The sequence below is a fragment of the Salarias fasciatus genome, chromosome 11 (genome assembly GCF_902148845.1).
Source record: "Salarias fasciatus chromosome 11, fSalaFa1.1, whole genome shotgun sequence".
Taxonomy (NCBI): Eukaryota; Metazoa; Chordata; class Actinopteri; order Blenniiformes; family Blenniidae; genus Salarias; species Salarias fasciatus.
This window is the reverse complement of record NC_043755.1, coordinates 24,904,455-24,931,849: the sequence shown is the minus strand read 5'-3', so window position 1 is coordinate 24,931,849 and position 27,395 is coordinate 24,904,455. Positions and strand designations below refer to the sequence as shown.

At 50.5% G+C, this 27,395-nt stretch overlaps 2 protein-coding genes across 8 annotated transcripts; one reads left to right on the top strand and one right to left on the bottom strand.

The window, feature by feature from the left end:
- The first annotated feature begins 6,675 nt into the window (after positions 1–6,675).
- cyb5r4 (cytochrome b5 reductase 4) lies at positions 6,676–14,320 on the top strand. Of its 2 annotated transcripts, none has more exons than XM_030103352.1 (15): positions 6,676–7,098; positions 7,789–7,942; positions 9,231–9,331; positions 9,417–9,501; positions 9,779–9,860; positions 11,111–11,168; positions 11,246–11,339; positions 11,450–11,482; positions 11,552–11,674; positions 11,749–11,889; positions 12,002–12,148; positions 12,360–12,510; positions 12,907–12,993; positions 13,141–13,302; positions 13,405–14,320. In XM_030103352.1, the coding sequence occupies exons 1-15, from the start codon at positions 7,015–7,017 to the stop codon at positions 13,457–13,459; spliced, it is 1,557 nt and encodes a 518-aa protein (XP_029959212.1). In that variant the 5' UTR covers positions 6,676–7,014; the 3' UTR covers positions 13,460–14,320. The 2 variants fall into 2 exon arrangements, with proteins under 2 accessions (XP_029959212.1, XP_029959211.1); XM_030103351.1 differs by having other exon boundaries at positions 12,898–12,993.
- Positions 14,321–14,501: 181 nt separating this feature from the next.
- Positions 14,502–26,225, bottom strand: cep162 (centrosomal protein 162). 6 transcript variants are annotated; one of them, XM_030103348.1, is made up of 31 exons: positions 26,130–26,225; positions 24,364–24,456; positions 23,849–23,984; positions 23,130–23,186; positions 22,590–22,808; positions 21,679–21,792; positions 21,323–21,488; positions 21,170–21,237; positions 21,037–21,098; positions 20,756–20,786; positions 20,600–20,674; positions 19,940–20,188; positions 19,633–19,714; positions 19,145–19,448; positions 18,865–19,063; positions 18,619–18,728; positions 18,387–18,509; positions 17,777–17,905; positions 17,593–17,705; positions 17,401–17,500; positions 17,194–17,314; positions 16,966–17,114; positions 16,770–16,871; positions 16,493–16,702; positions 16,178–16,414; positions 15,826–16,096; positions 15,640–15,751; positions 15,443–15,572; positions 15,272–15,370; positions 15,065–15,199; positions 14,502–14,936 (listed from the first exon to the last, which is right to left on the bottom strand). In XM_030103348.1, exons 2-31 carry the CDS (start codon positions 24,421–24,423, stop codon positions 14,742–14,744), a joined length of 4,158 nt encoding a protein of 1,385 aa, XP_029959208.1. In that variant the 5' UTR covers positions 24,424–24,456; positions 26,130–26,225; the 3' UTR covers positions 14,502–14,741. The 6 variants fall into 6 exon arrangements, with proteins under 6 accessions (XP_029959208.1, XP_029959205.1, XP_029959207.1 ...); XM_030103345.1 differs by having other exon boundaries at positions 15,826–16,414; XM_030103347.1 differs by having other exon boundaries at positions 15,826–16,414; positions 24,364–24,449; positions 26,130–26,218.
- Between the last annotated feature and the right edge of the window lie 1,170 nt (positions 26,226–27,395).

Sequence of the window (27,395 nt, the reverse complement as noted above, 5' to 3'; positions counted from 1 at the left end):
TAACTGGTGCTCTCTCCTGGAGGTGTTAATGTGAGACCCAGCCTCTGTGCCTGACCTGTGATTCACCGGAAAACAAGTCCATTCTCACAACTTCTAGAATTTCCAGAAACTCCTTCAGAGGCCTTTTGATGTACAGACGAGAGTTATCTTGGTGTTCCAAGATAGAAGGGCCTGGCTGTTCTGACTCTTCTGGATGTGGAAACTGAAGATCAGCAAGAAGTTAACGACTTGCTGGTAGAACTAGTTACCTTCCAGGTGGTGAGGGAACGGAGTGACCTCCAGAGGGCTGGAGGAGACCAAACCCAGCACTGATGACCGCAGCGAACATCAGTGAGACTGAAAACACCGGTCAACGATGGGGCTGTGCTGACATGTCCGTCTGACAGACTGTACACCAATGATCAGTGAAAACCAACCCTCACCCTTACTTTTGATGAGGGGTGAGAAAAATAAAGTTTTAGGGCAGAAACTGGCCAGCAAGAGGCTCTAATCCAGTCAAACCACCAGGGAAAAGGGACAAAGTTTGAAGAAAACGTTGCTTTTTGAGGACATTCCACCTCATGCTACACCACAAGGCTTCATTAAAATTGGTTTTATGTGGAGATTCTAGTCTTTTTCTGCAGTGATTGTATCAAAGTTTCCATCACTTACACTCTGCATCATATCAAGGAAACACTTCAAAGTGCAGATTTCAAGGTTCTTCTGACTCTATTTCCCCTCATCATGAAACTGGACAACATGTCGCTGGACTGAAGTGTTTGACGCCCCTGATCTGGATGAGCATGAAGCAATAAAACACAAAACCAGATAATCAAACGCCTGTGGATAAAAGTTTTCTTTTTAAGAACAGAGACACAGAACTGTGATTTTGGTGAATCTTAAACTTCTGCTCTAATCGTCTCATCTCCTGCAGAGATCACCCTGAAGCTAATTATTTAGCACTTCTCACACATTTTGATCAAACCATTCAGATCTTCAGTTTCCGTCTGTAACTGTAGCGCCGGCGCTGCAGCAAAGGGGAAAGTTTTCACCGAAACAGGAAGAAAGACGACCATGTAACAGATGAAAACACAAATGTCTGCAAACAAACCATAAGAAGGGATATTTCCTGGTAAACATCAGCAGCAGAGCATGCTGGGAGAAACCACTGCCAAAGCTGTCTGCTGGTCCGCCAAAAGTGGCCTCTGGGGTTGCCATGGAAACCCTCTGTGCCGTGGCATCATGGGATGTCTCGGTCAGCCGACCCACTGAAGGGAGACGCTCCAGCAGCCAGATAGAGCGAGAGAGCGAGCGAGCGAGCGCCACCGGGACATGACTGTCAACAACAACAGCAAACAGTCCATTGAGTGCGAATGTTTACGAGACGACTCTGGCAAACACGGCCGGCGCCGCGAGGACGCAGCAGATGGACATCGGGGTCTAAATAGGGCGGTTTTTGCTCAGAACCAAGTGTTTCTCATGCTGCTCGTCTTCACAGCTGCAACGTAAAGTCCAGCCACAGATGGACAGATGGACACAGGAAACCAGCCCTGGCAGCAGCTTCTGCTTCCAGCATCTTGTTTTCACAATCGATGTGAAGACGGAGCCAGTGCCAGGCACTGTGTGTGTGTGTGTGTGGGTGTGTGTGTGTGTGTGTGTGTGTGTGATCCTCCTGTTGTTGTAAATTGTTTTTGGGGGGTGCTGTTGGAAGAAAACAAACTCTATGGCCAATGAATGTTTATGAATGTTTGTATGTTGCAGAGCATAAGGTTCCTCAGGATGAGCTTCACTGACCAGGCGCCTTGTTTTTGAAGCTGAACTGCAATCAAAAAGTAGTTAAAAACAAGTGAAATATCACGAAACAAGAGAAACATGATCAAACTTGAGGCTTTGAGGTCTGTTTCAGCAACAGCATTGTATTTATTCCCCATATTTTCATTGATGTTTTCAAGAGTAGAAGACTCATGGGCTTTATTGACCAAGAACAGCAAGTTTATTCAAATAACTGATTGGCCTCCGAAGGCAAGCAGCTGAGTGGCATCCAGGGCCTGTTATTTGGCACCAGCCTCATTGTCTTGCAGCTGTTTCTGAAGCAAATGACCAAAGTAGAAAAAGTGATGAAATATTTGTCATGACTCAATAACTCATTCAATCATTTGGAAATATTCTGTTTATCAATTTGACATTTTGACTGCGCTTCCTGACTGCTGTTGACTTTGGGAATTCTGTCAGTTTGATTTTACTGTTGATATAAAAGGGAATCCAGATAAGCTGGCTTGAAAAACATTAAAGAGTATGTAATTTGACACCAGCCTCATTGTCTTTCTCACTAATGCTATTTGCTCTAAACAGTATTTAAACGGATTTCACGCAGAGGTTTTCCACCTCTTGAGGAGGACTCGAACCAGGCGCTCAGACCCTGCATTCAGCAGTCTGGGTGTCTTGCTCAAGGACACCATGTGAACAAGGGGATATGGGGAATCGAACCAGCAACTGCCACATTAGCACCATCTGTCAAAGTGTGTTTGAGCAGAACGGTGTACCCCAAACTGCCCTCAGTGTTTGGTTAGACTATCTTGCACCAGGTGAGGATTCAGTTTGAGAAAGCACCATGATTCATAATGTATGTACTAAAATACCAAGATAAAAACATGACAATATAAAATACAATGTAATAGCATGATAAAAAAAAAAAAAAGACGGGCAATGAGTAATAATTAATGTTCTGACTATGCAGGAAAAAATGGTTTGCTTCAAGAACAGAAACAGTCCTCTCAGGCTAGAATGTAACACTGCAGGATTTCTATTTCACACTGGGACCCCCGACTGCCCTGCAGCCACACCCCCACCGCAGCCTGGGGCCCCCGCAGGGTGGCGGGGGTCCTCGGCCGGTGTTTGAGAAAGGGCCCCGAGCCGCACCGAACCGTGGCAAATGAGGCGCGTGACTCATCAGACCAAACACGGGATTAGCTGGTAATGATCTGGCAAATGGTTTTGAAATTGTAATTATGTGGCCCTCAGCTGGATCTGCTGGAGGACAGGAAGAGGTGGGTGGAGGGACAAAAGAGAGGGGGGGGCGCAACACACGCCAAATGGTAACTTTTATTCATTCAGTTAAACATCAGGAAACACAGAGGCAAGAAGGACTCAAATCACACTTTTACACTGAATTCAATGAAGGTGTGTGTGTGTGTGTGTGTGTGTGTGTGTGTGTGTGTGTGTGTGTGTGTGTGTGTCCGGACTGTTGACTTGTGCTGCCATCTGGTGGTAAACTGTGAATTCTGTACTCTGGTCACTGTTTTCAATGCTTGGCGTTTCAGAGCAGTTTTTTGTTGTTGTTTTTTTTTTTTTGCTTGCATTGAAAAGAAGGATCTCTGCACATGGAGGCAGTAACAACAGTCCTGATCATTCTTCAACATGCAAAAAAAAAAACCCAAATAAATAAAACAAATACATCATCACTCTGAAATTTGTGCTAATTATGTGTGTGTGTCAAACTATGGCCCCATTTACATGACAACGATTCAAGTGAAAATGTATCGTTTATTAATTTTTTCTTTCCAGAAAAGTTTCACACTGGTCACATTAATAAGATCAAACTTAAAGCGATACGTCAACATTTTGGCAAATTGGCCCATTTAGCGCAATTCCTTAGTCATTTCGAACAGCATACTTACTGTTTTTGTGAGGGCGAGCTGTTGTTTATTCAGAGGTGAGTCGGGGAAGGTTTTCAGGACGGACACAATGGGAGTGAATGGTATTTTTGTTCCCCCTCGTCAAACTCATAAAATACACAATCCAACAACCCCAAAACACTTTGGTGGACACGTTATAATCCGCACATTCACTACGCTGTGAAATATTAATGCAAAATTACCAGATTGAGTTGTTTATGCGAAGATTGCTAAGACGGAACTACTTACTAAACATGGCGTATGGGCGTAGTGATTTCAAAAGAAAAAGTAGTTCCCAGTATTTGCTTCAGTGTCGTAACGCTACAATATTATTTGTTGGTGTTCCACAGCGTAGTGAATGTGTGGATTATAACGTGTCCACCAAAGTGTTTTGGGGTTGTTGGATTGTGTATTTGATGAGTTTGACGAGGGGGAACAAAAATACCATCCACTTCCATTGTGTCCGTCCCGAAAACCTTCCCCGACTCACCTCTGAATAAACAACAGCTCGCCCTCACAAAAAAAGTAAGTATGCTGTTCGAAATGACTAAGGAATTGCGCTAAATGGACCAATTTTCCAAAATGTCGAAGTATCGCTTTAACCTTCTGATTGAGAAACAGCCACTCCACTGAGCCACAGCTTCACGGCTCTGGCTCCAGTTCTCACTGTTTCTCTCATTTCTCCTCCACTCACCCTTCACCTGCACAGGCGTCTGTTCTCTCTGGCCTTTAAATGCCACTTTCTAGGTTTTAATCTTTTAGAAACTCTTCTACAGCGTCACTGCTTTTGAAATCATCAAATGGTTTCCGTTTTTCTTTTAGACTTTAGACTTTCGTACATGTAAACACAAATCAAACCAAGAATAATGAACAAGGAAAGTAAAAGAAATACACAAAAGAAAGAAGGACATCCAAACGTGTGGTAAGTCTTGTCTGAAAGGGAGCAGGAAGAAGTCCAAAGCTTATTGAATCCTACTGTTGAGCACCTGAAGGGATGATCCGACCCGTGTGAGTGTTTCTGAAAATGAGTTTCTGTAAGACACATAACACACAACTGTCACATCTGTCTCAGGGCGTGTTTCACATGATCGTTCCCAGACAGGTCTCTGTCGAACCCTGCTCACTTTAGGGGATACTCCCTCTGGTGGTGAAGCCGGGGAACAGCATGTGTGTCAGTGCTGTGTTATGGGGATGGGGTTATAGTTTTGGGGAATAAAACCAATTACAATGGGAACAATTAAATAAAAGTAAAGATAATAATAATATGGTAATATGGGGGGGGGGGGGGGGGGGGGGGGTAGCCTATGTTCCCCTTACACTACCCCCATTCCATCTTTGTCATTTCAACAATTTCAGTGAATCCATGAACCAACAATCTCCAGTTAAACAACAGCCGTCACTCAGTGCAACACCGTAAACAAACGACCCTCCTGTCATCACAGAAGTCTGTATCTCGCCAGAATCCGTTCCCTTTAAATTCACATTGGAGACTTGTCACATGTAGTTTATTCCATAATTTTACTGCATGTATTGTGACACAGAAACGCTTCAGGGAGGTTTGGACTTTTTGAACTTTAAACTGAAACTCTCTCTTCAGATGGAAACGTCTCCTTCTTTCACAGAACAATTTCTGTGGTAATAAAAGATCCTTTGCTTTGTTTAATTATTTGAATACTTCCAGCAAATCTCATCTTCAGTTATGACTCCTAGGAATTTGTTTTCATTCACCCTTTCTATGTTTATCCACTCTATCTGTACATTTAAATGATTAGTTATATTTTCCAAAAATCATTTTTTTACATAGATTTAAAGATAACTTGTTTTTATCAAATCATAATTTAATTTTTTCCAACCCCAAAGTGACTAAATCCAAACGTTGCTGTTAATTCTCACCAGTTCCAACCATATATGTGTGTCATCTTCAAATAATACAAATTTCACAATTTCAGATACTTCGCAAATGTCGCTGATGTACGGTATGAACGAATATCCCCGTAGACTTCCAGTCTGTCCTTTTAAAATATGTTATTCTCTTCATTATGCAATCACTTAAGTAAGTACAGAACTCTTCTTTTGGCTGAAAGCTTCTAATTGTGTTACTTGTAATACTGACAATTCAATCCATTTATATTGTTTGGATCTCAGACTGAGATCTGGCAGACATGGTGTTACACCTCCCAGCTTTGACTTGCTGCTTGCAGGTCTGAGCAGAGCTCCTGTCCCACAATCCTCTTAGCAGATTAACTCTGAAAGGAAAACCAGGAGAGCAGATACACCGGTGGACAGCAGAGCTCTGACAGGAACCATGTTGTCACCATGTCAGCTGGAAACCACAGAGACTCAGAGGACGGCGACGATGAAGACAGTGATGAAGAGTCGAGTGGGGGGAGAATCACCTCGTCCCTCACAGCATTCCTCAACAGCTTCATTTCAGGTCGGTTCATGACACACACACACACACACACACACACACACACACACACACACACACACACACACACACACACACACACACACACACACACACACACACACACACATTTTTTAATTCATTGCCTCTATGACTGAACTTCCACTGGGTTTCTGTGGCAGTAGTTTGTGTTTAGACACAGAGAAGTATGTGAGCGTCGATTTGTCGAATAAACAAGCAAACAAACAGACAAATAAATAAATACATAGTCTTTATTATTAACGGAATAATTCTACAAAACTGTCACAGGGAGATAATTCATTGAATGGGCATATTCATGGACATATTCACTGAATGGGCTCATGTCAAACAAAAGAAATCACAAAGCAAATTTAAAACAAAAACAATTGCAGATCAGGCACTGCATTGGTCCCGTCGTCAGTCAGAGCTCTCCATGAGTCCTCACCGTAAAGAAAACAAAAATAAAACAACAGAATGCCTTAAAACAACAAATATTTGGAGATATTACAGTGAAAGTAGAGTCGTGACTGCCCACAGGGGAACTCGAGGTTGTCGCATGATGATGACATCATTTGTTGACGATGACGTCAGTGGGCGCGACAGATATGGAAGTGTCAGAAGAGTGAAAACCAGAAAACCAGGAAATTGTTCGATATTTATCGATGAATATTTAATCAGTGTATTGAATGCTCTCCGCCGCCGTGGCTGTGTATTGGAGGGTGTGTTCTCGTTTCGCGTCCCGGGTCGTCAGCCGACATGTTTCGTTAGCCTAGCTTAGCTTCGTGGTGTAACTGAGCGGCGTTGCTCAACAAGATGTTTCCCAACAAGGACGGAGTCTGCGGGGGACACTCCCCGGGGCCGCTGTGCTGAACTGTCGCTGCTTCAACAGGTCTGTTTCTTCCCTGGCGCTGCCTCCGGAGCGTGAACAACATGCTGAACATCCCCACCCAGTCCTTCCCGGCTCCCAGCTCCCAGCAGCGGGTCGCTCCCTCCGGACAGTCCGGCAGGAACAAGGTAAGAAAAGGGAAGTTTATTTATGTAACACCACTCAGACGCAAGGCGACTCACAGTGTTTCACAAAGAGAGAAAGGAAATAAAACAAGGCGACCAGGAATCCTAATGTTGTATGATTTAAGATGACGAAGACACGCATAAAAATGATGTGGGAACTAGTTTTTCCCATTGTTGGTAGGACATGTAGTCTGCTCTGTCCCAAAATGTTTTTTTTTTTCAGCCAATTTTCTCAATTTCTTCCAGCTGTGCTTCTGAGTATGTGCTGAATTAATTTTCCATTGAGGAGATTTCTACCAGTTGTTTAATTTCGCCAAGTTCTCCTGATTACTTTCTTGCTTGGAAACAGTATAGATTTAGATCAGATATCTGTGTTTCTGTGGGACAACTCCTGTCAAAAATAGGTGGGATTAAATCATAGCAGAAATAATTCCTCTTCTGTGTGGAGAATCTAAATACACAAAGTAATGCCTCACTCCTCAGACCATGATGCTGTGTCCAGTTCAGGGCTGCAGGTTGACCCTGAACAGCTCACCTGTCTGTCACAAGACAGTCCCTCCACGAGTCCAGAGAATGTTTTAAACACACGTCAGGTTTTCTCTCTGTTAACAAACACGGACTCCACTGAACATCGTGACAGTAAGAGGACGAACCTGCTTTCAGAGTTGCTTCACGCCCTGCTTCTCTCTCCAGGTGGCCTTGAAGCCCGGCCACAGTCTGATGGATTGGATCCGCTTCGCCAAGAGCGGCAAGGATCTGACCGGGCTGCGAGGGCGCCTGATCGAGGTCACCGAGGAAGAGCTGCAGAAACACAACACGAGAGAGGACTGCTGGACCTGCATCCGAGGTGAGGAGAGCGGCGGTCTGCTCCATGATGCTCCACTCCCACTCCGCCTCCTGCGGCCGCCGTGTTCCGGATAGCGGGGCTCGGGTTTTATATCTGCAGCTCTGGTTCGGCTCAAACGTGTCTGGTATTAATACACAAGGAAATAAAAGTCAAGTCCTTCCTGCTCTTCAGTGAATGGTTTTATTTAGTGTTTTCTTTCCCTCCTCATGAAGCTGTTCACTTGGTGATGAACAACATACATCAGTTTAACTTCCCTCTGCTGCTGTCAGTTTTCAGAGGGAACAACATTCAAGCAAGACGATTTATGTTCCTCTCCTCGATTTGAATACAAAGGTCTGTTGATTGGAGGAGGACTTGACTTCACAGTTGCTTCTCAAGAACCATTTACACGACTGCTTCCAGTGAGAACTCATCAGTTTTGTGTTTTCGTTTCAGAGGAGTTTTGCATTTACAAGACAATGTTTTGATGACCATGTCTGTTTACAAGGCGACAGCAGAAACACTGAAAATGATGTAGCTTTTATGTCGGGGCCACTAGTGGGCACTGTTGTTTGTTTTTCTGATGAAATTAGACACACACTCAGAGAACAACACACTAAATGTGAACAGTGGAGAACACAGACATTCATATGGACAGACGGCCATGTTGGATTGTTCTTACGGTGACTGTACACTCTAAAACCCCAGAGCATTTCTAAAAAGTCTCTTTTTCCCCCGTTTACATGACGAGTAGGAGCGTGTTTTGAAAATTTCCACCTTTGGAGCAGTTTCCAAAACGTTAGCTTGTTAGAGGCCCCGAGCAGCGTTGTTATGTGACCAGACGACCACAATGATATGAAAGCTGTGTGTTTTCTCTGGAGAGCTTTGCTGTGGAGACGGGCTTTAATGTATCAGTGCCTGGTTTAGGTTCACATTGTGAATATCGTTGGGTTAAATAAGCATTTTCTATTCTGACAGCTGCCGAAACGATGATAACTGTATGAAAAGCCTCTCAGGTGGTCATTATAAGGCTGTACATGTAAAAGCTGTGCTGCAGCTGCAGTAAGGAAGCTGACCGGCTTCATTTCTTCACAGGATTCATCGTCAGCCTTGCCTTGCATCTTTTATCTCTTCAGCCATGAAGCTCGTCACGCTGTGTTCCTGGCACTGTTTTTCTTTCAGGATGTGGCCGGACAGTCGTGTTGTCTCCTGTTAGACTTTTATTTTAGTTTGTGTAATCTTAACTGCTGTGTATGAAGCAGTCTTTGACGGTGTGGAACTGCTGTGTTTTGTGTGTGAATCCTCTCAGGTATGGTCTACAACGTGAGCCCGTACATGGACTACCACCCCGGCGGAGAGGAGGAGCTGATGAAGGCGGCGGGCATCGACGGCACCGAGCTCTTCGATCAGGTGTGCAGGACGGCGCTTCAGGCTCCGTCGTTAGGCCTGCTGTGGCGCAGTGGAGATGCAGGGCTGAGGCTCTGTTTGTGTGCAGGTGCATCGCTGGGTCAACTACGAGTCCATGTTGAAAGAATGCCTGGTGGGCCGGATGGCCACGAAGCCCGCCGCCGCTCTGAAAGGTACAGCGTCATGTTGCTCCTGCTGGCCGAACGCGTCGGTCCGAGCTTGTCTGCTGGCTGCTTGGTCAGATCCGCACGTGTTGGTGATTTATTGGTTGAACGTTTCTTGAAAACTTGAAACCTCAGAAAGATTTCAAAATGGCCGCTTGCATAACGACACACTCCTGACACACCTGGATGTGGAGCAATTTCCATAAAATCATCTTAAAGCCTCAGAAACCAAAGCCGGTCCTTCACTAACGGGGACCTCTGGATTGTGTTTCTGTTCCTCCTTCAGCTGCCCTGGCTCCTCCCTCACCGACCAGCCTGGCTCCACCCACTTCACTGGCTCCGCCCCCAGAAAAAGACTCTCGGCCAAGGTGATGCTACCTGGAAAAAGACACAAACTCAACTGCAAAGTACTGAAGAATTGATGAAACTTCTGGATTGATCAGTTCTGAATGTCTCTCACTGATGGTTACTTAGGCTGTGTTCACACCGAATTGAGTCGAGCCAGGACCCCTTTTGTGAAGTGTGAATTTGTAAATCAGCCTCCTCATAAATAACTGAATCGTGTTCTCACCGGCGTCGAACCGAAGGGGTGTCAAACTAGACAGAAGCAAGTCGGGTGCCGGAAGGAAACGCGATACTTGTTCCAAAATAAGTGACTTCAAAATAAAAGCTGTGTCGTGTTTTTGCCTTAATATTCTATTTTTTACTTCTTCTGGTAGAACACAGAACAAACAGCATGATGTAGTTATTATACACTTCAGAAGAATGAACGGTTTTGTACCTCGTCACTGCAGGAAAGTCAAACAGCTCCAAAATTGCACAAAACAGCTCTCTGACCAGAGCGGCTGTGTTGCCAGATTGGACGGGTTTCCGCCAAATCAAGCTTCTTTTTTGAACACGTCAGACGGGTTGATGAAACGATTATGTGTTTATGAAGTGTTTTTTTTAATTATACAAATACGGTTTTAACGTGCATTTTCAACCGAGATGGCAGTTTGGGCTGCTTTCTATTGAGTTAAACGGGTTTATGGCACCAGATCGACATATCTGGCAACCTCATCCAGCGGACTGCAGACACACCGCAGACGGTGCTGCGGTGATTCCGTTCTGCAGACGCAACGCAGCCAGAAGAACGGTTGTTCTGTTGTACATGATTTTTCTGCAGACCATACAAATCGCCGACTTTCAGAAGGAAGCACAGACTCTCTGTCATGCTCGACGTGCGCGCTCAGAATAACAGTCCGTGTCGTGCGTTACGGAAGCCTCACACGGACAAAAGTGTGGCAAACGAGGAAAGTTGGCTGGACCCGGGGCGCGACCGTGTTCTCACCGCATGTAGATCGAGCCGGTGCCGACCTCGGACCTCCTCCTCCAAGCGGCCCCGGCTCCACCCGAAAGTAGGTCGCTCCAACGTGAAAAACGTGTTCACACTGTCGGTACCGGCTCCACCACGTCATTTATGTCGAGCCAAATGCTTTGGTGTGAACACAGCCTTAGACTGACGTCTTTCCTTTAAATGGTGCTCAGTCAGCCCTCGACCAGACAGGTGGGCCTGCTTTGGTCTGCGGGCCTCATGTTTGACCCCCTGCTGTAAACTGTCGCGTCTGCTGCCGTGCAGGTACGACTGGTTCCAGACCGACGTGAGCGTCCACCTGGTGGTCTACGCCAAGAGGAAGGTGACGGATCAGAGCGTCCCTCAGGTCCTCCGTCAGCTGGACGGCGGAAGCTAAACCGGCGTCTTGTCTCCCGGCAGATTCCCAGCTCCGGCTGCACCGTGGCGGACCTGGAGGCCGGGGCTCTGCGGCTGGAGGTGCAGCTCGGGAAGATGTCCTACTTGATTCACTTACGTGGGTTTTAGTGGTGAAACCACACACACACACACACACACACACACACACACACGTACGTTCTCCCAATGTGCCGTCTCGGTGTAGAAAGCGGTTTCCTGCTCTTGCAGGTCTCTCTGAGGAGGTGGAGGGGAGCGTCGCAGGTCAGTGCAGACCCGTCTGAACCGGCCCGGTCCGGGTTCTTCCTCTAAGCGCTGCTTCCTGTCTCTCAGTCCACACCGCTCACTCGGTGGGGAAGATCCAGGTCAGCATCCGGAAGCAGGCCAAGGGGAAGTGGACGAGCCTGGGGCAGCCGCTGGACTCCCACAATACCTTTCTGCGGCAGAAAGACCGAGGTGAGGCCTGCGGGGAGGCCGGTTCTCTGAGGACGGCGCGGCTTCCTGGTCCTCATTCACCTGTCCCCTCACAGCGGTCTTCTATCGGGACTGCGTCCTGCAGTCCAGGACGGAGGTCAACTACAACACACACCTGTTCAGACTGCGGCTGCCCAGAGGAGCCGTCATGAACGTGCCTGTCGGAAAACACGTCTACCTCAAAGCGCTCGTTCAGGGTAGAACCTCAGAACCTCCACTGTCAGTAGATCCATCTGATTCAGAGATGAGTGATGACCTCCTGCTCCTCCTGCTCCTGCTCCTCCTGCCCCACCCCCTGCTGTGTTTCAGACACCGAGGTGGTGCGGCCGTACACTCCAGTGGATCAGACCCTGTCGGCGGCCCCCCAGGTCCCGGCCCAGGACTCGGACCTGTACCTGATGATCAAGGTGTACCCCGACGGAGCGCTCACCCCACATCTCAACAGCCTGCACGTCGGTGAGGCTCGGCATTCTGGGAGATCTGTCTCTCCTCTGCCAGTGAGGGAAGCTGTGTGTTAACTATGAGCATCATAAACGTAGTTTTTATTTTCTGCACTTGACAAACTGATCGTGCGGCCCTGATCGGACCCTCCGCTGGGCCGGTTTCAGCCCCCGGGCCCTATGTTTGAGCCCAGCCGGATGCACTGACCGGATGTTGTGCTGTCCAGGAGATCGCCTGTCCGTCAGCGGGCCGGAGGGGACGTTCAGCGTGCGGGCGCTCAGAGACATCACACACCTGTACCTGCTGGCTGCAGGAACAGGCCTCACCCCCATGGCCCGGATCATCGGCCTGAGTCTGCAGGAGGCCCCGCCCGGCAGGTCAGCTCCCACACCCAGTCCCCAAGTGCAGACTAGGTCCTGACTGAGTGAGTGGAGACGACGTGTGATTTGGAGACCAGGAGTTTCCCCTCTTCCCACTAGAGGGAGCTCTCATAGCCCCACAGTTTGAGAACCTGTCGTCTGTCAAACAGCTGAAGGCTGAAGTGTTTCTAGTCTCCACATCGTCGTTTCAGAGAAGTCTTGTGTCTTCAAAACTGTCTGTTTCCATGAAAATGACAGAAACGCTGAAAATGATCCAGTTAGCATAGCATAATGAAACCACACACACACACACTCTGGACAGTATTAATCATATTTAACGGTGACATTTGACCTTTGTCTTTACTGTTCCACCTGGTTGCTTTGCCTGTTTTAAATGTTCCTCGGTGTCGGCAGGAGAACCGGGCTGCTGTTCTTTAACCGCCGGGAGGAGGACATCCTGTGGCGCAGCCAACTGGACCAGCTGGCAGCCGAGTGCGAGAGGTACGAGCTGTGTGTGTGTGTGTGTGTGTGTGTGTGTGTGTGTGTGTGTGTGTGTGTGTGTGTGTGTGTGTGTGTGTGTGTGTGTGTGTGTCGGGTTGTCTTCACCCTGATGGGAGGAAGTGTGACGTGTCGGCCATGACGGCTCAGTTTCCAGGTGGAGCACGTTCTGTCCGAGCCGTCGGAGAGCTGGAGCGGCAGGCGGGGCCGGGTGGACCGGTCCATGCTGACGGACTTCCTGGAGCGGCCCGACGGCGCCCGCTGCTTCGTGTGTGTGTGCGGCCCGGCGGCCTTCACACAGCTGACCATGGAGTGAGTTTAACCTCTGACCCGAAAATGACCCAAAGGAGCATTTTTAATGAGACAGGGTCCTCTGTGTGTGTGTGTGTGTGTGTGTGTGTGTGTGTGTGTCAGGCTGTTGAAGCAGCTGGGCCTCAGTGAGGAGGAGGTCCACGCCTTCCAGGGCTGAAGCCGCCCTCAGAGGGTCTTTCTATGCACCGCCGGCACCGTGCAGGACTGCCACTGCCTCCGGGGGGAAACGGGATCTGGAGGCTCCTGTTCTGAACTTTATGCAGTCTCACGTCAGTCTTCAGACGCCGCTTGTGTTCCAGCTGCCAGACATCAAACTTCTCATGAAATGCAAGACGATTGAAGCCCGGTGTGATCCAGCTCAGGGGCGGCGCCGCCTGCCAGGTGTCTCAGGCTGCTTCTGGAGGATCTGGTCTCAGCTGAGCTGGATCCATAAAACCACACGACCAGAACCTTCAAGTTACAACTGCTGAAAAACAAACTGCCTTGTGAAAATATTGAGTAGCTTTTTCTTTCTGATTTTTTTTTTTCTTGCCGTCAATCAAGTCGTCTTGGATGTTCTGTTGTCGTACAGTGACACCTAGTGGTCCAGCGTGGTACGTACAGTTATATGCTCATATTTAAACAGCATCTTTATTATACGTCACTAGAGAAACTGAAACTTACAGTCTTGAAAATGGGAATGTGCCGATCGTTCTGGATCACTTCACCGAACAGGAATAATCAGGCCTGCTATTAACTTCTGCCTTCTTCAAACCAAATGAAATCTAATGTGATTGAGGAAGAGCAGAACATCTTCACTGTTACCCGCTTTCTCCGAGAAACTCAGAATCTCGCCGTGTTTTTATGAACTGGACCGCAGCAGAACTCCGAGCTCCTGCTGCGACCAGGAGAGAACGAAGCCTGCTGCAACGCGACGAGAGGCGTTGGTAAAATGCACATCAGCTCCAGCCTGTGTGTGACTGCCGTGCCGCAGAGACCAGGTGTCATGTTTCACCGACTGAACACATTAAAACCTTTAAACTGCAGTGGATGACTTCTGGGGGTTTTTGTTTGATTTGAGTTTCCACACATTTACAAACGTGTTACTTCTGAACATCCTGGAAGAGCTTTTTAACCTCCAGCTCTTCACTTCTGGATCATTTCCAGCTTCACTGGACGTGAATCGGAAGAAATAACTGGAAGAACTGCTGACCTTTGACCTTTTCCCACAAACTGAGGAACAGTTTCATTTATTTAATTCTCCCAAAACTTTACAAAAACGTACTTTCACTTTACACTGAAAACCATTTCTGATCCTGACATGAGCTCTTCGGATCTCTGGAATGGAGTGTTTTCAAAGCTGCTGGTGAGTTTATTTCCTCTCCTTCAATAAATATGTAGGAAGTCCCTGAGAGTCTTCAGTTCATTACAGTCTGATCATCAAACATAAAGAGGTGGGATCAGCTCCTCTGGGGGACGGACTGAGGACCGTGGCCGACGCCCCCCTGTCTCTGCAGGTGTCTCAGGATGTCCAGGATGGAGTCCAGCTCCAGCCGGAAAGCTTCGATCTCTCTGCTCTTCTGCTCAGCCACATGCTGCCAGCGCTCCGCCTCCGACTGGTGGCCAGCCGCCGTCTGCCTGGAGCCCCCGATCACCTGGACAGGAAGTGGAGGAAGGAAACAGGAAGTGGTGCGGAGGGGGGACAGGAAGTGGAGCAGATCAGCCGTCTCTGTCCTGCTGCTGCTCTGGACCTGGTGGACGGAGGAGTGTCTTCATGTCCTACCTGCTGCAGCTCCTTCTCCCGCTGCCGGTGTCGGAGCTCCATGCAGACGATCTTCCTCTCCAGGCCGCACAGCAGGCGGCCCTCGGGGCTCTGGGCGTCCGCCGCGTCCTTCAGCTGCTGCATCAGCCGGCCGACCTGCGGGGAGCCGGGAGGCGTCAGGAGCTCCGGCGTTCCAGACCACGGGCGGCGGAACGTTCTCCTGCTCACCTGCTGCTGCAGGGCCTCCTCCCGGGTCCGGGACACCGCCAGGGCCTCTCGGACGCCCCGCAGCTCCGTCAGCTGCTCCTGCAGGTGAGCCATGGCGATCTGCAGACAGGAAGCAGCGGTCATTCCCAGACTCCTCCTCTGGTGGCGGACGGACTCCTGCTGGGCCGTCACCTCCTGAGCGCTCAGCTGGTTGGAGAGCTCTGCCAGCCTGGAGGACGAGTGCTGCACGGCGTGGGCGGTCCGCAGGTGGTCCAGGGCCCTCTGGTGCTCCGCCCTCATGGAGGACATCTGCTCCTTCATCCTGGAGGGTCAGACTTCCTGTCAGCGCTGCGGGCGGATCGGGCGGCCGTCCGGGGAGGGCTTCCTACCTGCTCAGCTCGTCCTGGGCTCGCTGGGCTTCGGCCCGGCGGGCCTCTTGCTCCTGCTCCAGCTGCTGCTGCAGCGCCTCCTTCTCCTGCAGCACCTCCGAGACGTGGCTGCCTGCGGACACAGGAGACCCCCTGCTGGGATCCAGGTCTGCCCCCGCTGCAGAGGCTCTGCGGCGCTGCACCCACCTGTGAAGACCGTGGGCTGGTAGGCCTTGAGGTACTCGGCGGAGGGGAAGGCGTCCTGCGGTGGCGCGGGGGCGCAGGGTGCGGCGGGGGGGCCGGGCTCCCTCCGGGGCCCGGACAGCATGCTGCGGCGCTCCCTCTGCAGCCGCTCCACGGTGCGCTGCAGCTCCTGGACGCAGCGCGTCTTGACGCCCAGCTGCTGGTTGAGGCGCTCCAGGCGGGCGGCGAAGGCCTGCTGGGCGTGGCGCTGGTGTCTGCTGGGGCTGGGCGGAGGCTGCAGAGAGCAGGGCGGAGCGGAGGGGGGGTTTGAAGAAGACCGGCGGGCTGCCGGGGCTCCTCCGTCCTCGACACCCACCCTGAGCTTCAGCTGCTGCTGGAGCGACTCCAGCTGCTCCCGGAGACGCCGCTCTTTCTCCTCATGCTTCTGTTTTTGCAGCTGCAGCTTTTCTTCAGCAGCTTGAAGCTTTGAAGCCCAGGACCCGGACCCGGACCCGGACCCGGACCCGGACCCGGACCCGGCTGCTGCTGCTGCTCCCTCCTGCTGCTGCTGCAGCTTCTGCTCCAGCTCGCAGATCTCCTGCTCGTACCGCAGCTGCACAGAGGAGATCAGCAGCTGAGAGCGAAGCGGCGCCGGCGGGACGGTGGAGGGGGGAGGGGCTCCGAGCCTCACCTTGATCCTGTCGAACTGCTGCTCCATGCTGCGCAGGCTGCGCTTGGCCTCCTCGTCGTGGCTCTCCAGCTCCGCCTCCAGGCGCTGAACCCGGCGCTCCAGCAGCGCCGTGACCCCCGCCTCCTCCCGGCCGGCGGACGCCGCGGCGTAGATGAGGGCGGGCAGCGAGCTGGGGTTCCTGCTGCGGAGGATGAGCTCCAGCTCCTTCACCTGGAGACGGGCGGCTGTTAGAGCTGCTGGGGGGGGGGTGGTCAGGGTTCACAGGGCGGGGGCGGACCTGTTTCTGCAGCTCCTGCAGCCTCCTGCTGTCCACGCCTTTCACTCGGCTCCGCCTCTGCTGCTCGCTGCTCCTCCCCACCTCCTCCTTCAGCTTCTCCACCTGGAATCAAATCACAGACCCTGGAGGTCCAGGACTCCTCGGTGGACTCTGAGGGTCCAGGACTGAGGGGGACAGGTGGGTGGTGCGGTCTGACCTGCTCCCGGAGCTGCAGGACCTCGGCGGTGGCGGCCTTCAGCCTGCCGGCGTCCCGGTCCAGCAGCTCCTGGTTCTCGGTGAACCACTGCAGCTTCTTCTTCAGGGCCTCCACCTCTTCCTGGTGCCTCGCCTCCAGACCGCGGTCACCTGGCGTCCAGGGGGGACAGGTTCACAGCCTGGCTCTGGGAAGCGTCCGGTGCTGGACCGCTGCCGTTCCGAATCTGACCTGAGGCGGTCTGGACCTGAGCCAGCTCCCTCTCCCTCTTCACCAGCTGCAGCTCCACCTCCAGAGCTCGCTTCTCCACCTGCAGGCTGTGGAGGTCCCGGGACAGCTTGGCCTCGTTGGTCTGCACACACACACACACGGAGACAGGGGAGTGTGTGAGGGAGTGGATCTGGATCGTGGGGGGAGTGTGGGAGACCTGACGCCGACCTGCAGGGTCTGGATCTGATCCAGCAGCTCGGCGATGCGCTGAGTGTGGTCCAGGAGACACACACTCCCCGGAGGCCTCCAGCTCCTCTTCAGCTGCTCCCTGCTCACAAACACACCCGCAGTGGGAGGAGGGCCCGGGCCGAGCAGACCCCGCCCCCACGGACCCCCACCAGACCCCCACCAGACCCCTACCTGGCCGAGGCCAGCTCGCCGAGCAGCCGCTGGTTCTCCCTGAACATGGCGTCCTCGGTGGCCCTGCTCCTCTGCTGCTGAGCCTTCATCTGCAGGTACAGCTTCTCGTTCTCCTGGAAGACACGCAGGCTGTCTGAGTCCGTCCCATGATGCTCTCTGCTCCGGACGGACCGGCGAGGCCCACCTGCTGGTATCCTCTGATGAGCGCCTCCTGCTGTCTCAGCTCTCCGTCCAGCTGCTGCAGCCGCTGCTCTGCAGCCGGATCTGCAGCCTGCAGCCTCTGCTTCTGACGGGCCTCCTCTGCACCGCGGAGCTGAGGAGACAGAACACACTCGCTGGCACCGTGCACGTGGCATCGTGCACGTGACTCCAGGTCCTGAGGAAAGAGGCGAGCTGCGCGCCGACCCTCCACTGTGTCACTCGGCTCTGACAGCTGTAACGGAGCAGTTTCTCCACGGGAGCCAGCTCAGCAGACAAGAGGTAAATATGCTAGCACAGTAAGAAGAGCAACATAAAGCAGTTAAACATAATCTAGCTCACTCAAGTGAAGCTGGTGTCAAATGACAGTGCCTTTAAGTTGCATGTGAATAATTTCTGAAACTGTACAACAGTGTTGAAAACTGCAACAGCAAATAAAATGTAAGACATGTTAAATCAACAAGCCGCTGGACACTAATCCTGAAAGAAGACCCCTACAAATGTCAAGAATATGAGGCTGGTGTCAAATAACAACTAACTGTTCACTGTGAAGATGAGTTCAGGGTTGACGTGTTTGTTGTTTGAGGTGAACACACTTGACTCTGCAGCAGGAAGTTCTGCTGTCTGAGCGACTGGAGCTCCTGCTCTGCTGCTCTGCTGCTCTGCAGCTCCTCCTCCTTCAGAGCCAGCTGGACTCTCAGCTCCTCCGCCACGTCCCTCTGGAAAGAGTCCAGGATGAGATCGGTCATCATCCAAGGTTGCAGAGTGTGGAGGTGAGGGTGTGTTGAGTGTGACGGTCGTGTCTGCAGCGTCTCCAGATGAACTCACGCTGCTCGCTGGAGGACCGGCCGGCTGCACGGCCTCAATCTGCTGCTGCAGGACGCTCACTAAGGACTGGACGGACGCCACCAGCTCGCTGCTCGCCCTCAGATCCACATCTGACAGTCAGAGGAAACACAGCCACGGCGCCAACAGAGTGAAAACATCACGCCCAGTTTAATGATATTTAATGAGCAGCAAGTTGAGGTTTGATGTGTGTGTGTGTGTGTGTGTGTGTGTGTGTGTGTGTCCCACCTGCAGCCTGCTGGGTTTCTCTGCCGGGTGAGGCTCTGGTTCTTTGCGGCCGCTGCTGGACTCGTGGGGAAACACAGGCCTGGGTTTTCTGGGTTTTCTGGGTTTTCTGTGCCGGAGCTGCTGGTCTCCAGTCCTCCGGCCGTCCTCTTACGCCGGGTTTCCTCGCCGAAGAGGAGCTGGGGCGGGAAACCGTGGACGCCTGCGAGGAGGACACTGATATTGACTTTTTAAAGTGGACACTGACCTGAACCTGAACCTGAACCCTGGTCTTCAGCCTCACCGGCTGCCTCTTCGCTCTGCCGCCGGGAGCCGCCGCCTCAGGAGAGCCGGTCTGGTCCTGCATCAGCCGCTCCACCTCCTGCCGGATGCTCCACGTCAGGTCCCGGCTCAGAGGCTCCGGAGACCGGGATCCGGGTCCCGGGGCTCCCCCGGTGTCCAGGAGCCTCGCAGCGAGGCCGGCCTGTCCCGGTGGCTTCGCCAGTCCGGACTGGGACAGAGCTCCGCCTGAGAAAGTCTCTCTCAGTGGAAGAGGAGTCTGGTCCTGGTCCTGGTCCTGGTCCTGGTCCTGGTCGAGCCCCACAGAGCTGCAAACACACACACAGATCACTGTGAGTGATAACCAGTCGATTCCTGTGACTGATCTGAACTGTCAGTGGAAAGTTCAGCAACGTTTGAGGGTTTGAGAGAAAATCCATGAACTGAAGACAGAGCTTCTGTCTGAGCTGCTGCTTCCACAGCGTGTCCCCCCCCGGAGCCGAGCGTTCAGACCTGGGCGGCCGCACACTGAAGCCCCGGCTCGGCTCGTCCTCCAGTCTGACGCGCTTCATCAGCTCCTCCGCGGTGGGAAACTCTGAACACACACACACACACACACACGCACACACACACACACACACACACACACACACACACACACACACACACACACACACACACACACACACACACACACACACACACACACACACACACACACACACACACACACACACACACAGAGTGTGTAAACCTCTCACAGCTCATCTCCACCGATACAGTAACCGTGTGTGTCGTGTTAAACGTGGCTTCGCCTGACCCGACTCGCTGGTGGAAGCCGGCTGAAGAGCCTGCTGGGTGTGTCGAGGAGAGGACGGAGAAGACGGCGCCCGGCGGGCGGAGTCCCTCTCCTCTGAAGCGTCCGCCCGGTGGGCGGAGTCCCTCTCCTCTGAGGCGTCCGCCCGGCGGGCGGAGTCCCTCTCCTCTGAGGCCTCCGCCCGGTGGAGCTGCCGGTACGCCTCCTGAAGCGCCTCCATCTCCGAGCCGCCGCTCTGCACGTAGGACGGAGCTGCAGCGGGTCGGAGCAGACGGGGAAGGGTTAACAGCAGCTGCTTCCAGCTCAGCAGAAGACACGAGACACTCAGACTGAGGACAGTCTGGAGACGATGGGAAGCTTCAGTTTTACATTTAACTTCAATGAGGAACGGTTGAAAACCGCTTTTAACCATTTTATCATGTTGAGTTGGGCAATTTTAAACTTTTCCTTCTTTGCTAATTCTACTTCCACATATCAAACTCAGAGGTAAACCAGCTGTGAAGACAAATAAACTCGTCCACACACAGTTAGCTTATTGATCATTGCAGGTGGAACCTCAACAACTGACCCGGTCTGATTTGTCATTACTGAACAGTGAGACAAACATCGAATGTAAAACCAGAAAAAGCGGAAAAGGTGGAAAAGGTGTGTTGCTGTTGAGACCTTTGTCCACAGACGCTGCCGTGTCCTTCCGTCTGTCCTCTGCACCCGGACTCTCCAGAGAGTCATGAAGAGAAACTGAGACGAGGATGTGAATTAAAACCAAAGGAATCACAGAGCGGCGGTGGAGAGTGATCAGCGTCGCCCCCATGCTCTCACCTCTGGCAAGATTAGGAAACGTTTTGAGCTTCTGGGGGAAAAGAAGAAGAAAACAAAGCAGGAATTAGAGAAACATGTAGCAAACAGTGAAGTATCACAGACAAAGCTTAAAGACACAGAGGAGTGGACTGAAATACACAAACACACACAGACTGACCTCAGTTTACACAAAAATAACACTCATGCAGAAACGAGAGCCAGAGTCCAGAACCTGGACTCAGAAACCGGACTGACAGGAAACGGGATGGAATGAATTAAAAACCTGACAGAGGAGCACAGACCTGGTCCTCTGGCTCTTTCACTGTCTCCTCGTCTTCAAAGTCCTCGCTGTAGTGAGGCGAGCCTGTGGAGGCCGGAGAGGGGGGCAGGTGAAGGGCAGCAGGGGGTCTGAGCTGGTCGGGGTCTGAGACTCACCTGAAGACGGTCTGCTGCTGTCCGGAGCTGCAGCCTCCCCGCTCCGCTGCTCTGCTTCCTCTGCCTTCCTGAGGGGCCAGAAGGTTAAGGTCAGAGGGGAGTGTGTGAGGTGAAGAACCCCGCCGTGACCCCGCCGTGACCCCGCTGCTTTGCCTGAGGTTGCCGGTGGAGCCGGTGGAGTCCAGGCCTCTGTTCAGTCTGGAGTAATCTATGGTGGACGAGGCTCCGGCCTCCAGCTGGGAGAAGAACCGGGCCTTCTCCTCCTCCTCCTCCAGAGTGTCTGGACCCACGCTGCCCCTCTTCAGAGCCGCCGCCGAGTCTGCAGGATGGATCGGGAGGTTCAGGACGGCCGCAGGTCACAGTCAGACTCACACCGTGTTTGACGATCCTCCGTAACTATAACTATAACGTAGCTATAACTTTATAAACAATAAACTGCTGCAGGTTCGAAAACCAACACAAGCAGGAAAAGGATGAAACTGCAGAGACCCGGGTATCAGGTGACCCACCGTCGGTTTCTCTGGTGAGGAACGCTGCCTCCAGGCTGGATTCTCCTGGATCTTCTTCCTCCTCTCGGATCGGCGGAGTCTTCCTCAGAGACTTCCTGAAGGTCTTTCCCAGTCCTGACACAAGCGCAGAGACATTACTGATCACCTGAGAAACATGGACGCCTCACCGGCCAATCAGAGCAGAGATCATCAGCTGGAAACACACTGAACGCAGAAACCAAACTGAAGGCTGTGAACTCTGCTTCACCTCCTCTGACCCAGCAGGACGGCACAGAAAACATGGAATTGTGGGTACTGCGAACCTTTACTCCACCAGAGGCTCCAAAAGCTGAGCTACTACTTAGTTTTACAGCTTTCAGTGAAAATGCAGTCACTTCTCCATCTGCAGCAGCCCTGCAGCCTGCAGGTTCTCACAGTCTGAATCTGACCTCATTCTGCTTCCAGAGCCGTGGGAACAGATTTCAGTTGAGGAGATGAAACTAGTTTCTCACAGGTTGTCTTTAAACATGCAGGTCCTCTGCCTTCAGACAGGGGGCGCTGCGTCTTCAGTTGTGTTGTGTTTGAAGCCTCCAGTGCACAAAATGATCGATGGCAGTATTTTATACTTAAAGAAAAAGCTCTTCGTCGTGTACGTTGGTATCGTTTTGTCTGGTTTCAGCTTCGTCATATGGAGTCGTTTTAATCTGCAGGAAGGACAGCGTCTTATCGATGGGCACAAACTCAGCATGTATTGGGATAAATGCAGTTCACTGTTATTTCTGGGCTATTAAAGAACCACCACGTGGGTTTAAAGTTCTCAGGTGCCGGATTCGACCCACAGGCCTCGGGTTTGGCGGGTTGATGTGTCAGACATGAAGCGAGCAGGAAGTGAGGACCCAGCTGAGCTCGGGGACTACACTACCATCAGTTACCATCAGGACCGCTGCCAGAGCCGGCTGGAGGACGTCCACTGGTCTGCCCGGGGCTCCCGTCCCCGTCCCCGTCCTGAGAGGGGACGCTCCCTCTGTCCGACTCTTCGGACGAGGCTCTCCGGCTCTTAGACTTCCAGTCTGAGGGAGACTGGACCGGCTCGTCCGGGGCCACGCAGCCCGGTCTGGGGACGGGTTTATCTAACGTCTCCACATTCACGTCTTCACGCAGCAGGAAAGGAAAAAACAGAAGGTTGATCATTTGGAGGCGTTTTCCAGGTTGAGCCAACGCAGACCTGGATCAGACCTCGACACAGAAACGGGGAAACACTACTTTTGATGTGGCGTGTGCACGCCCAGGCCAGAGCCAACAGCTGCTCTGGTTTCCACACAAGGCTGCTAAACATGCCCACCTTCTGCTAATCCATGAGGAGTTAATGTCTGGTCACAAGCGAAGATCAGCTAAGTTTAACTCAGAGTGTGAAGAACCAGGACAGATTTCATGTGGACGGAGTGAAAACACGTTTCAGCAGCAGCTCTCACCCTGGTTTTCTTCCGGCTGAGTCTTTTTGGCTTTGAGAAACCTGCGTTTGGTCGCCTCTGCAGGTGAAGGTGAGAAACAGAGAAACAGAGAAAAGGAGAAAGTAGAGACAGGAGACCAACATGAGCAGAGCTGGGAAACTAGATGAAGTCAGTAGAGCTCAGAGAGGTCTGCAGTGTTCATGCACTGTCTTCTGAGAAAACCACGGGAAGAAACTAAAGAAGGATTCAGTAGTAAACAGAAGAAAGTGGACAGATCAGTGAGTCTGAGAGAGAACAATGTTTTAAATACATGAAGAGGCTGATCTGATGTTCACAATGAGGAAAGTACCAGGAAGCTAGAGTGTTGCTCTGAGCTGCTTCAGGCTGAGATTTAAACTTCCACAGCTGCTCTACAATAACCAGGAGCAGAAACCATGAGGGACGACATGGTTTCACGTTTTTCTTCCTTGAATCTTTGAAGCTAGCGTCGAGCTCAGACCTTCAGGACGTGAGGAACTCGTCTCTGCTCCTCCTGACTGCTGTCTGAATCTAAAACCATGAAAGGATAGGAGCTGGAGAGTGCTTTTGGGTGGAAAACGACACTGAATCTGCATGGATCCACCCCACTCTCAGTACATCTGACGTCTTCTGAGACCTAAAACCTGCAGGACGCCGGCCCTCGAGGACCGTGGTTCGAGACCCCTGATCTGAAAGACTCCGTCACGTTCACGCATCGTCACCTCTCTCTGCTTCTCCGCTGCTGTGCTGCTCATCTTGCCACCACGACGCCGCTGCTTTCGGAGCTGATTTCTGGCTGGACGCAGAGACGAGCTGCTTGTCAGGACCACCAAAATCCAACGAGTCGTCTGAGACAGACTGAGAAGGAAACAAGCCCCATCAGAGTCTTTCAGGAACTCTATTGTCCATGTAACGAGGAGAAGGTTCAGTTTATCTTTAATCAGAATTATTTGTAAAGTCAAGTCAGTTTCAGAAGTCAACAGTTTCAGACAAATCAGGATGGTTTAAGAGGAAACAGTGCTTAGGATTAACAATCTGGCCCCTCTGATGACTTGGTGAGTGTAAAAGGTTTGAAACAAACATACACTAAACAGACATTCCTGCAGTCTGGTGGAGATGTGATGAATTCCAATTGATGAATACACCAAATGATAAACTGAACCAACTGACCGAAGGAGCAAAATGTGACTTCATAAGATCTGCATGTCGCTGCATCTTCCCCGTCTGGCTGTTTTACCTCTTTCAGGAACTGTTCGAACTGAGCATCCAGCTCTTCTTTGGTCAGTCGGTGAGACATGCTGACGGTGTTTCCTCCATCAGCTGCTGGAAATTGAAAGAAAGCAGAAAGCTGGTTGGGTTTTTTTTTCCATAGAGAAAAGTGAGTCTGCACACTAAGAGATAAAATGAGATTTGTTTCTGAGTGTTGTTTCTCTTTTCTCCGTCTAAACAATCTATTTTACAGACTTGATTTTCTCTTTATTTTATAGAGTCCACGTGTGAGTTTACAAATCCAACAACAGAGTAGGTTCAGCTCTGAGAGTCTCTAACTGTAGGAAGTAGAAAGATACCTGTGAACATATTAATGGATAGTGATGTGAAACTACACAGATAAATAAAACTAATGGCAGTTTGGCAGATGATAATATGGACTCCGACTTTTCCAGGTGACCTTCATGTGACCTTCTCTAATCTTTTGAAAATCTGACCCTTCTGTTTCAGGACTTTTTGTACAACTTGCTGTTCTCTAACAAGGAGCTTAATGAAAAGATCCATGAATGGACCAATAACTGTCCTGGTTCAGTACTGAAACAGCCCTCCTCATCATGCTGTCCACATTTTGATCTCATGAGACCAAAACCACACCGAACAGCTGATCGACAGGTTGGAGAGTCCACTGAGCTCAAAGTGTCTGCAGGTTGGACTGAGATCCAGAGAGACTGGAAGAGTCCCAGAAAGACAATGAAGTGGACATTGTCTTCTGTCCACATGCTATACTGAAGAACAGAGCCCTGTGGACCGGATGATGGAGGACACATTGAAGGAGGCTCGAAGTGTCAGATCATCGGGAACCGCTTCCATCAGCGTGATCTGCATGTTAGACCATCTGTAATGTCCCTGAAAACACCACCAGGCACCGGCATCATAATCTTAATGGACCAGGGAGTAGCTGGACTAGAGACCAGTAGGGCTCAGTGCTGTTCTCTGAGGGAATGATTAAAGTCCATACACTGGAGAAGTAAAGGAGAGCGCCCTGCCCTCAAATGGAGGGACTTGCACTTTCTCCAGACCTGAATCCATAGAAAGCCTCTGGGATCAGCTAAGCGGCTAAGTGAACACCAGGAGACCAAGTTGTCAAGCTGTAATCTACGCCCAAGGGCACATGACAAGTTATTAAGACACTGATATCATGTGTTGTCGTTTACCCTCCCCTGCTGTTGGCTTTTGCTCAAATAAAGATGAAGGAGGAAGAAACCAGAATGGCATGATTCTGCCTAAATGCTCTACTTCCGTGGTATATCATCATTGTAACGGGAAGCCAAACACCCCGTACTTTTCGTGTAGTTTAAACTACACAGATTGTTAAAGCAGAATGCTGACAGACGATAGTTTGACATACTTAGACTGGGGGATTGCATGCATGCGTCTACACAGCACAACTTCCGGTGAAAACAGTCAAAATAAGGCGGCATCAGTCAATACATAGACGTGTTGACTTCATAAGAAAGAAAACAAAAGTTTTCTGAACACGAAATTTAGTACCATTTGTGAATCAATATGACACAAATTAAAAATCCCACGCGAAAACGTTGGATTGAGAGTGGATTTAAGCATTTATTTTACTGTGAAGAAAAGGCAACCCGCTTCCTGTTTACTACAGCCGCTAACTAGCACTTTACCAACTTAAGCTAATAATACTGGCGACGTGAAAGCTGCTGCTTTTCAGACGAAATGTTGGGGTTCCGTGTCTGTTTGTGAACGTGTACCGGCGCTGTGCTGACCTACCTGACGTTAAAAGGCAGTTATCGAAGGTTCCATCAGATTAAACGATGTAAAAGTGTCTCTACTTCAGTCAGTTCCCGCGACATCACCCGGGCAACGGCGGCGAGCGGATTGGGGCGAGGAAGTCACGTGATGTTGAACATTGCCCAATGAGAGAGCAGGAAAATACAATCCGCTCGAGGTTAGCGCCCACATTTTAAAGTTTAACCCTTTAATAATGATTTTCTTTACATTTAAAGGGAATACTATTATCAAGATACTGACAATATGTCTATGAATAAATATATATCACATTTCAAAAAAGCGTGCTTCATTGACTCTGAAAGTGTTTCAGTAAAACGTGTTTTTAAATAAAGTTCCTTCAATTCATACACATGCAGAGAGAGAGAGAGAGAGAGAGAGAGAGAGAGAGAGAGACAGAGAGAGAGAGGGAGAGGCATACACACAGACATACTCATACAGACAGATGTGCACAGAGAGAGAGACATGAGCACACTAACTGAAAGTTCAAGATGCTAAAAAAAAACAAAAAAAACATTTAGCCTATTTGTACTTTTCAGAAACTTTGCTTGTTTACTTCTACTTTAAGGAGATAATGTAAATTTTGGTAAAGAGTCAGTTTATTTTACTTTGAAAATGAAGAATATACATATTTTTGGTACACAGTTTGAGATCAATCAAGAGTGGGGTGTTTTTGGGACTGTGTGAGGCAAGCCACGATATGAGTCACATAAATTAATTTTGAAAGGTCTTGACCAGTGTTCAACCCTAATGACATTCTCATGAGTCAAGAGTGCTAACCACTGCTCCACAGTACAGCTGGGTTTAAAGGTTGACAGCAATTCAACACGAGCAACCAGAGGAGATGGTGGAAAGGAAAAATTCTAGCAGAAACCTGCAGAACCAGACTCAGAGGAGATTTTCTGTAGAACCAGACTCCCTAGTGGGTGTGAATGTCGATATGTGTGTTTGTTTCAACTTCTCAGTGTTGTAGTTTCCAAATATTTCAAAGAGAAAGCTCTAAGATAGCACACCCTGGTTTTCTCAAACAGTGTATGTCAGTTTCCATTAGTGTCCACATGTCCTCAGGAATCGTTCTTTTGAAGCTTTCATCATTACTAAACAGGTAATCAGAGCAATGAGTGTCTCGCTCACCACACAGTGTGCACAAATTAGCAGCCAAGCTGAGTTTGCATTTCAGCGTCTACAAACAGCCTCTTTGCTTCCATTGATGGTCTGCAACAGGCCTGCATCCCTGCTTCTCATCAC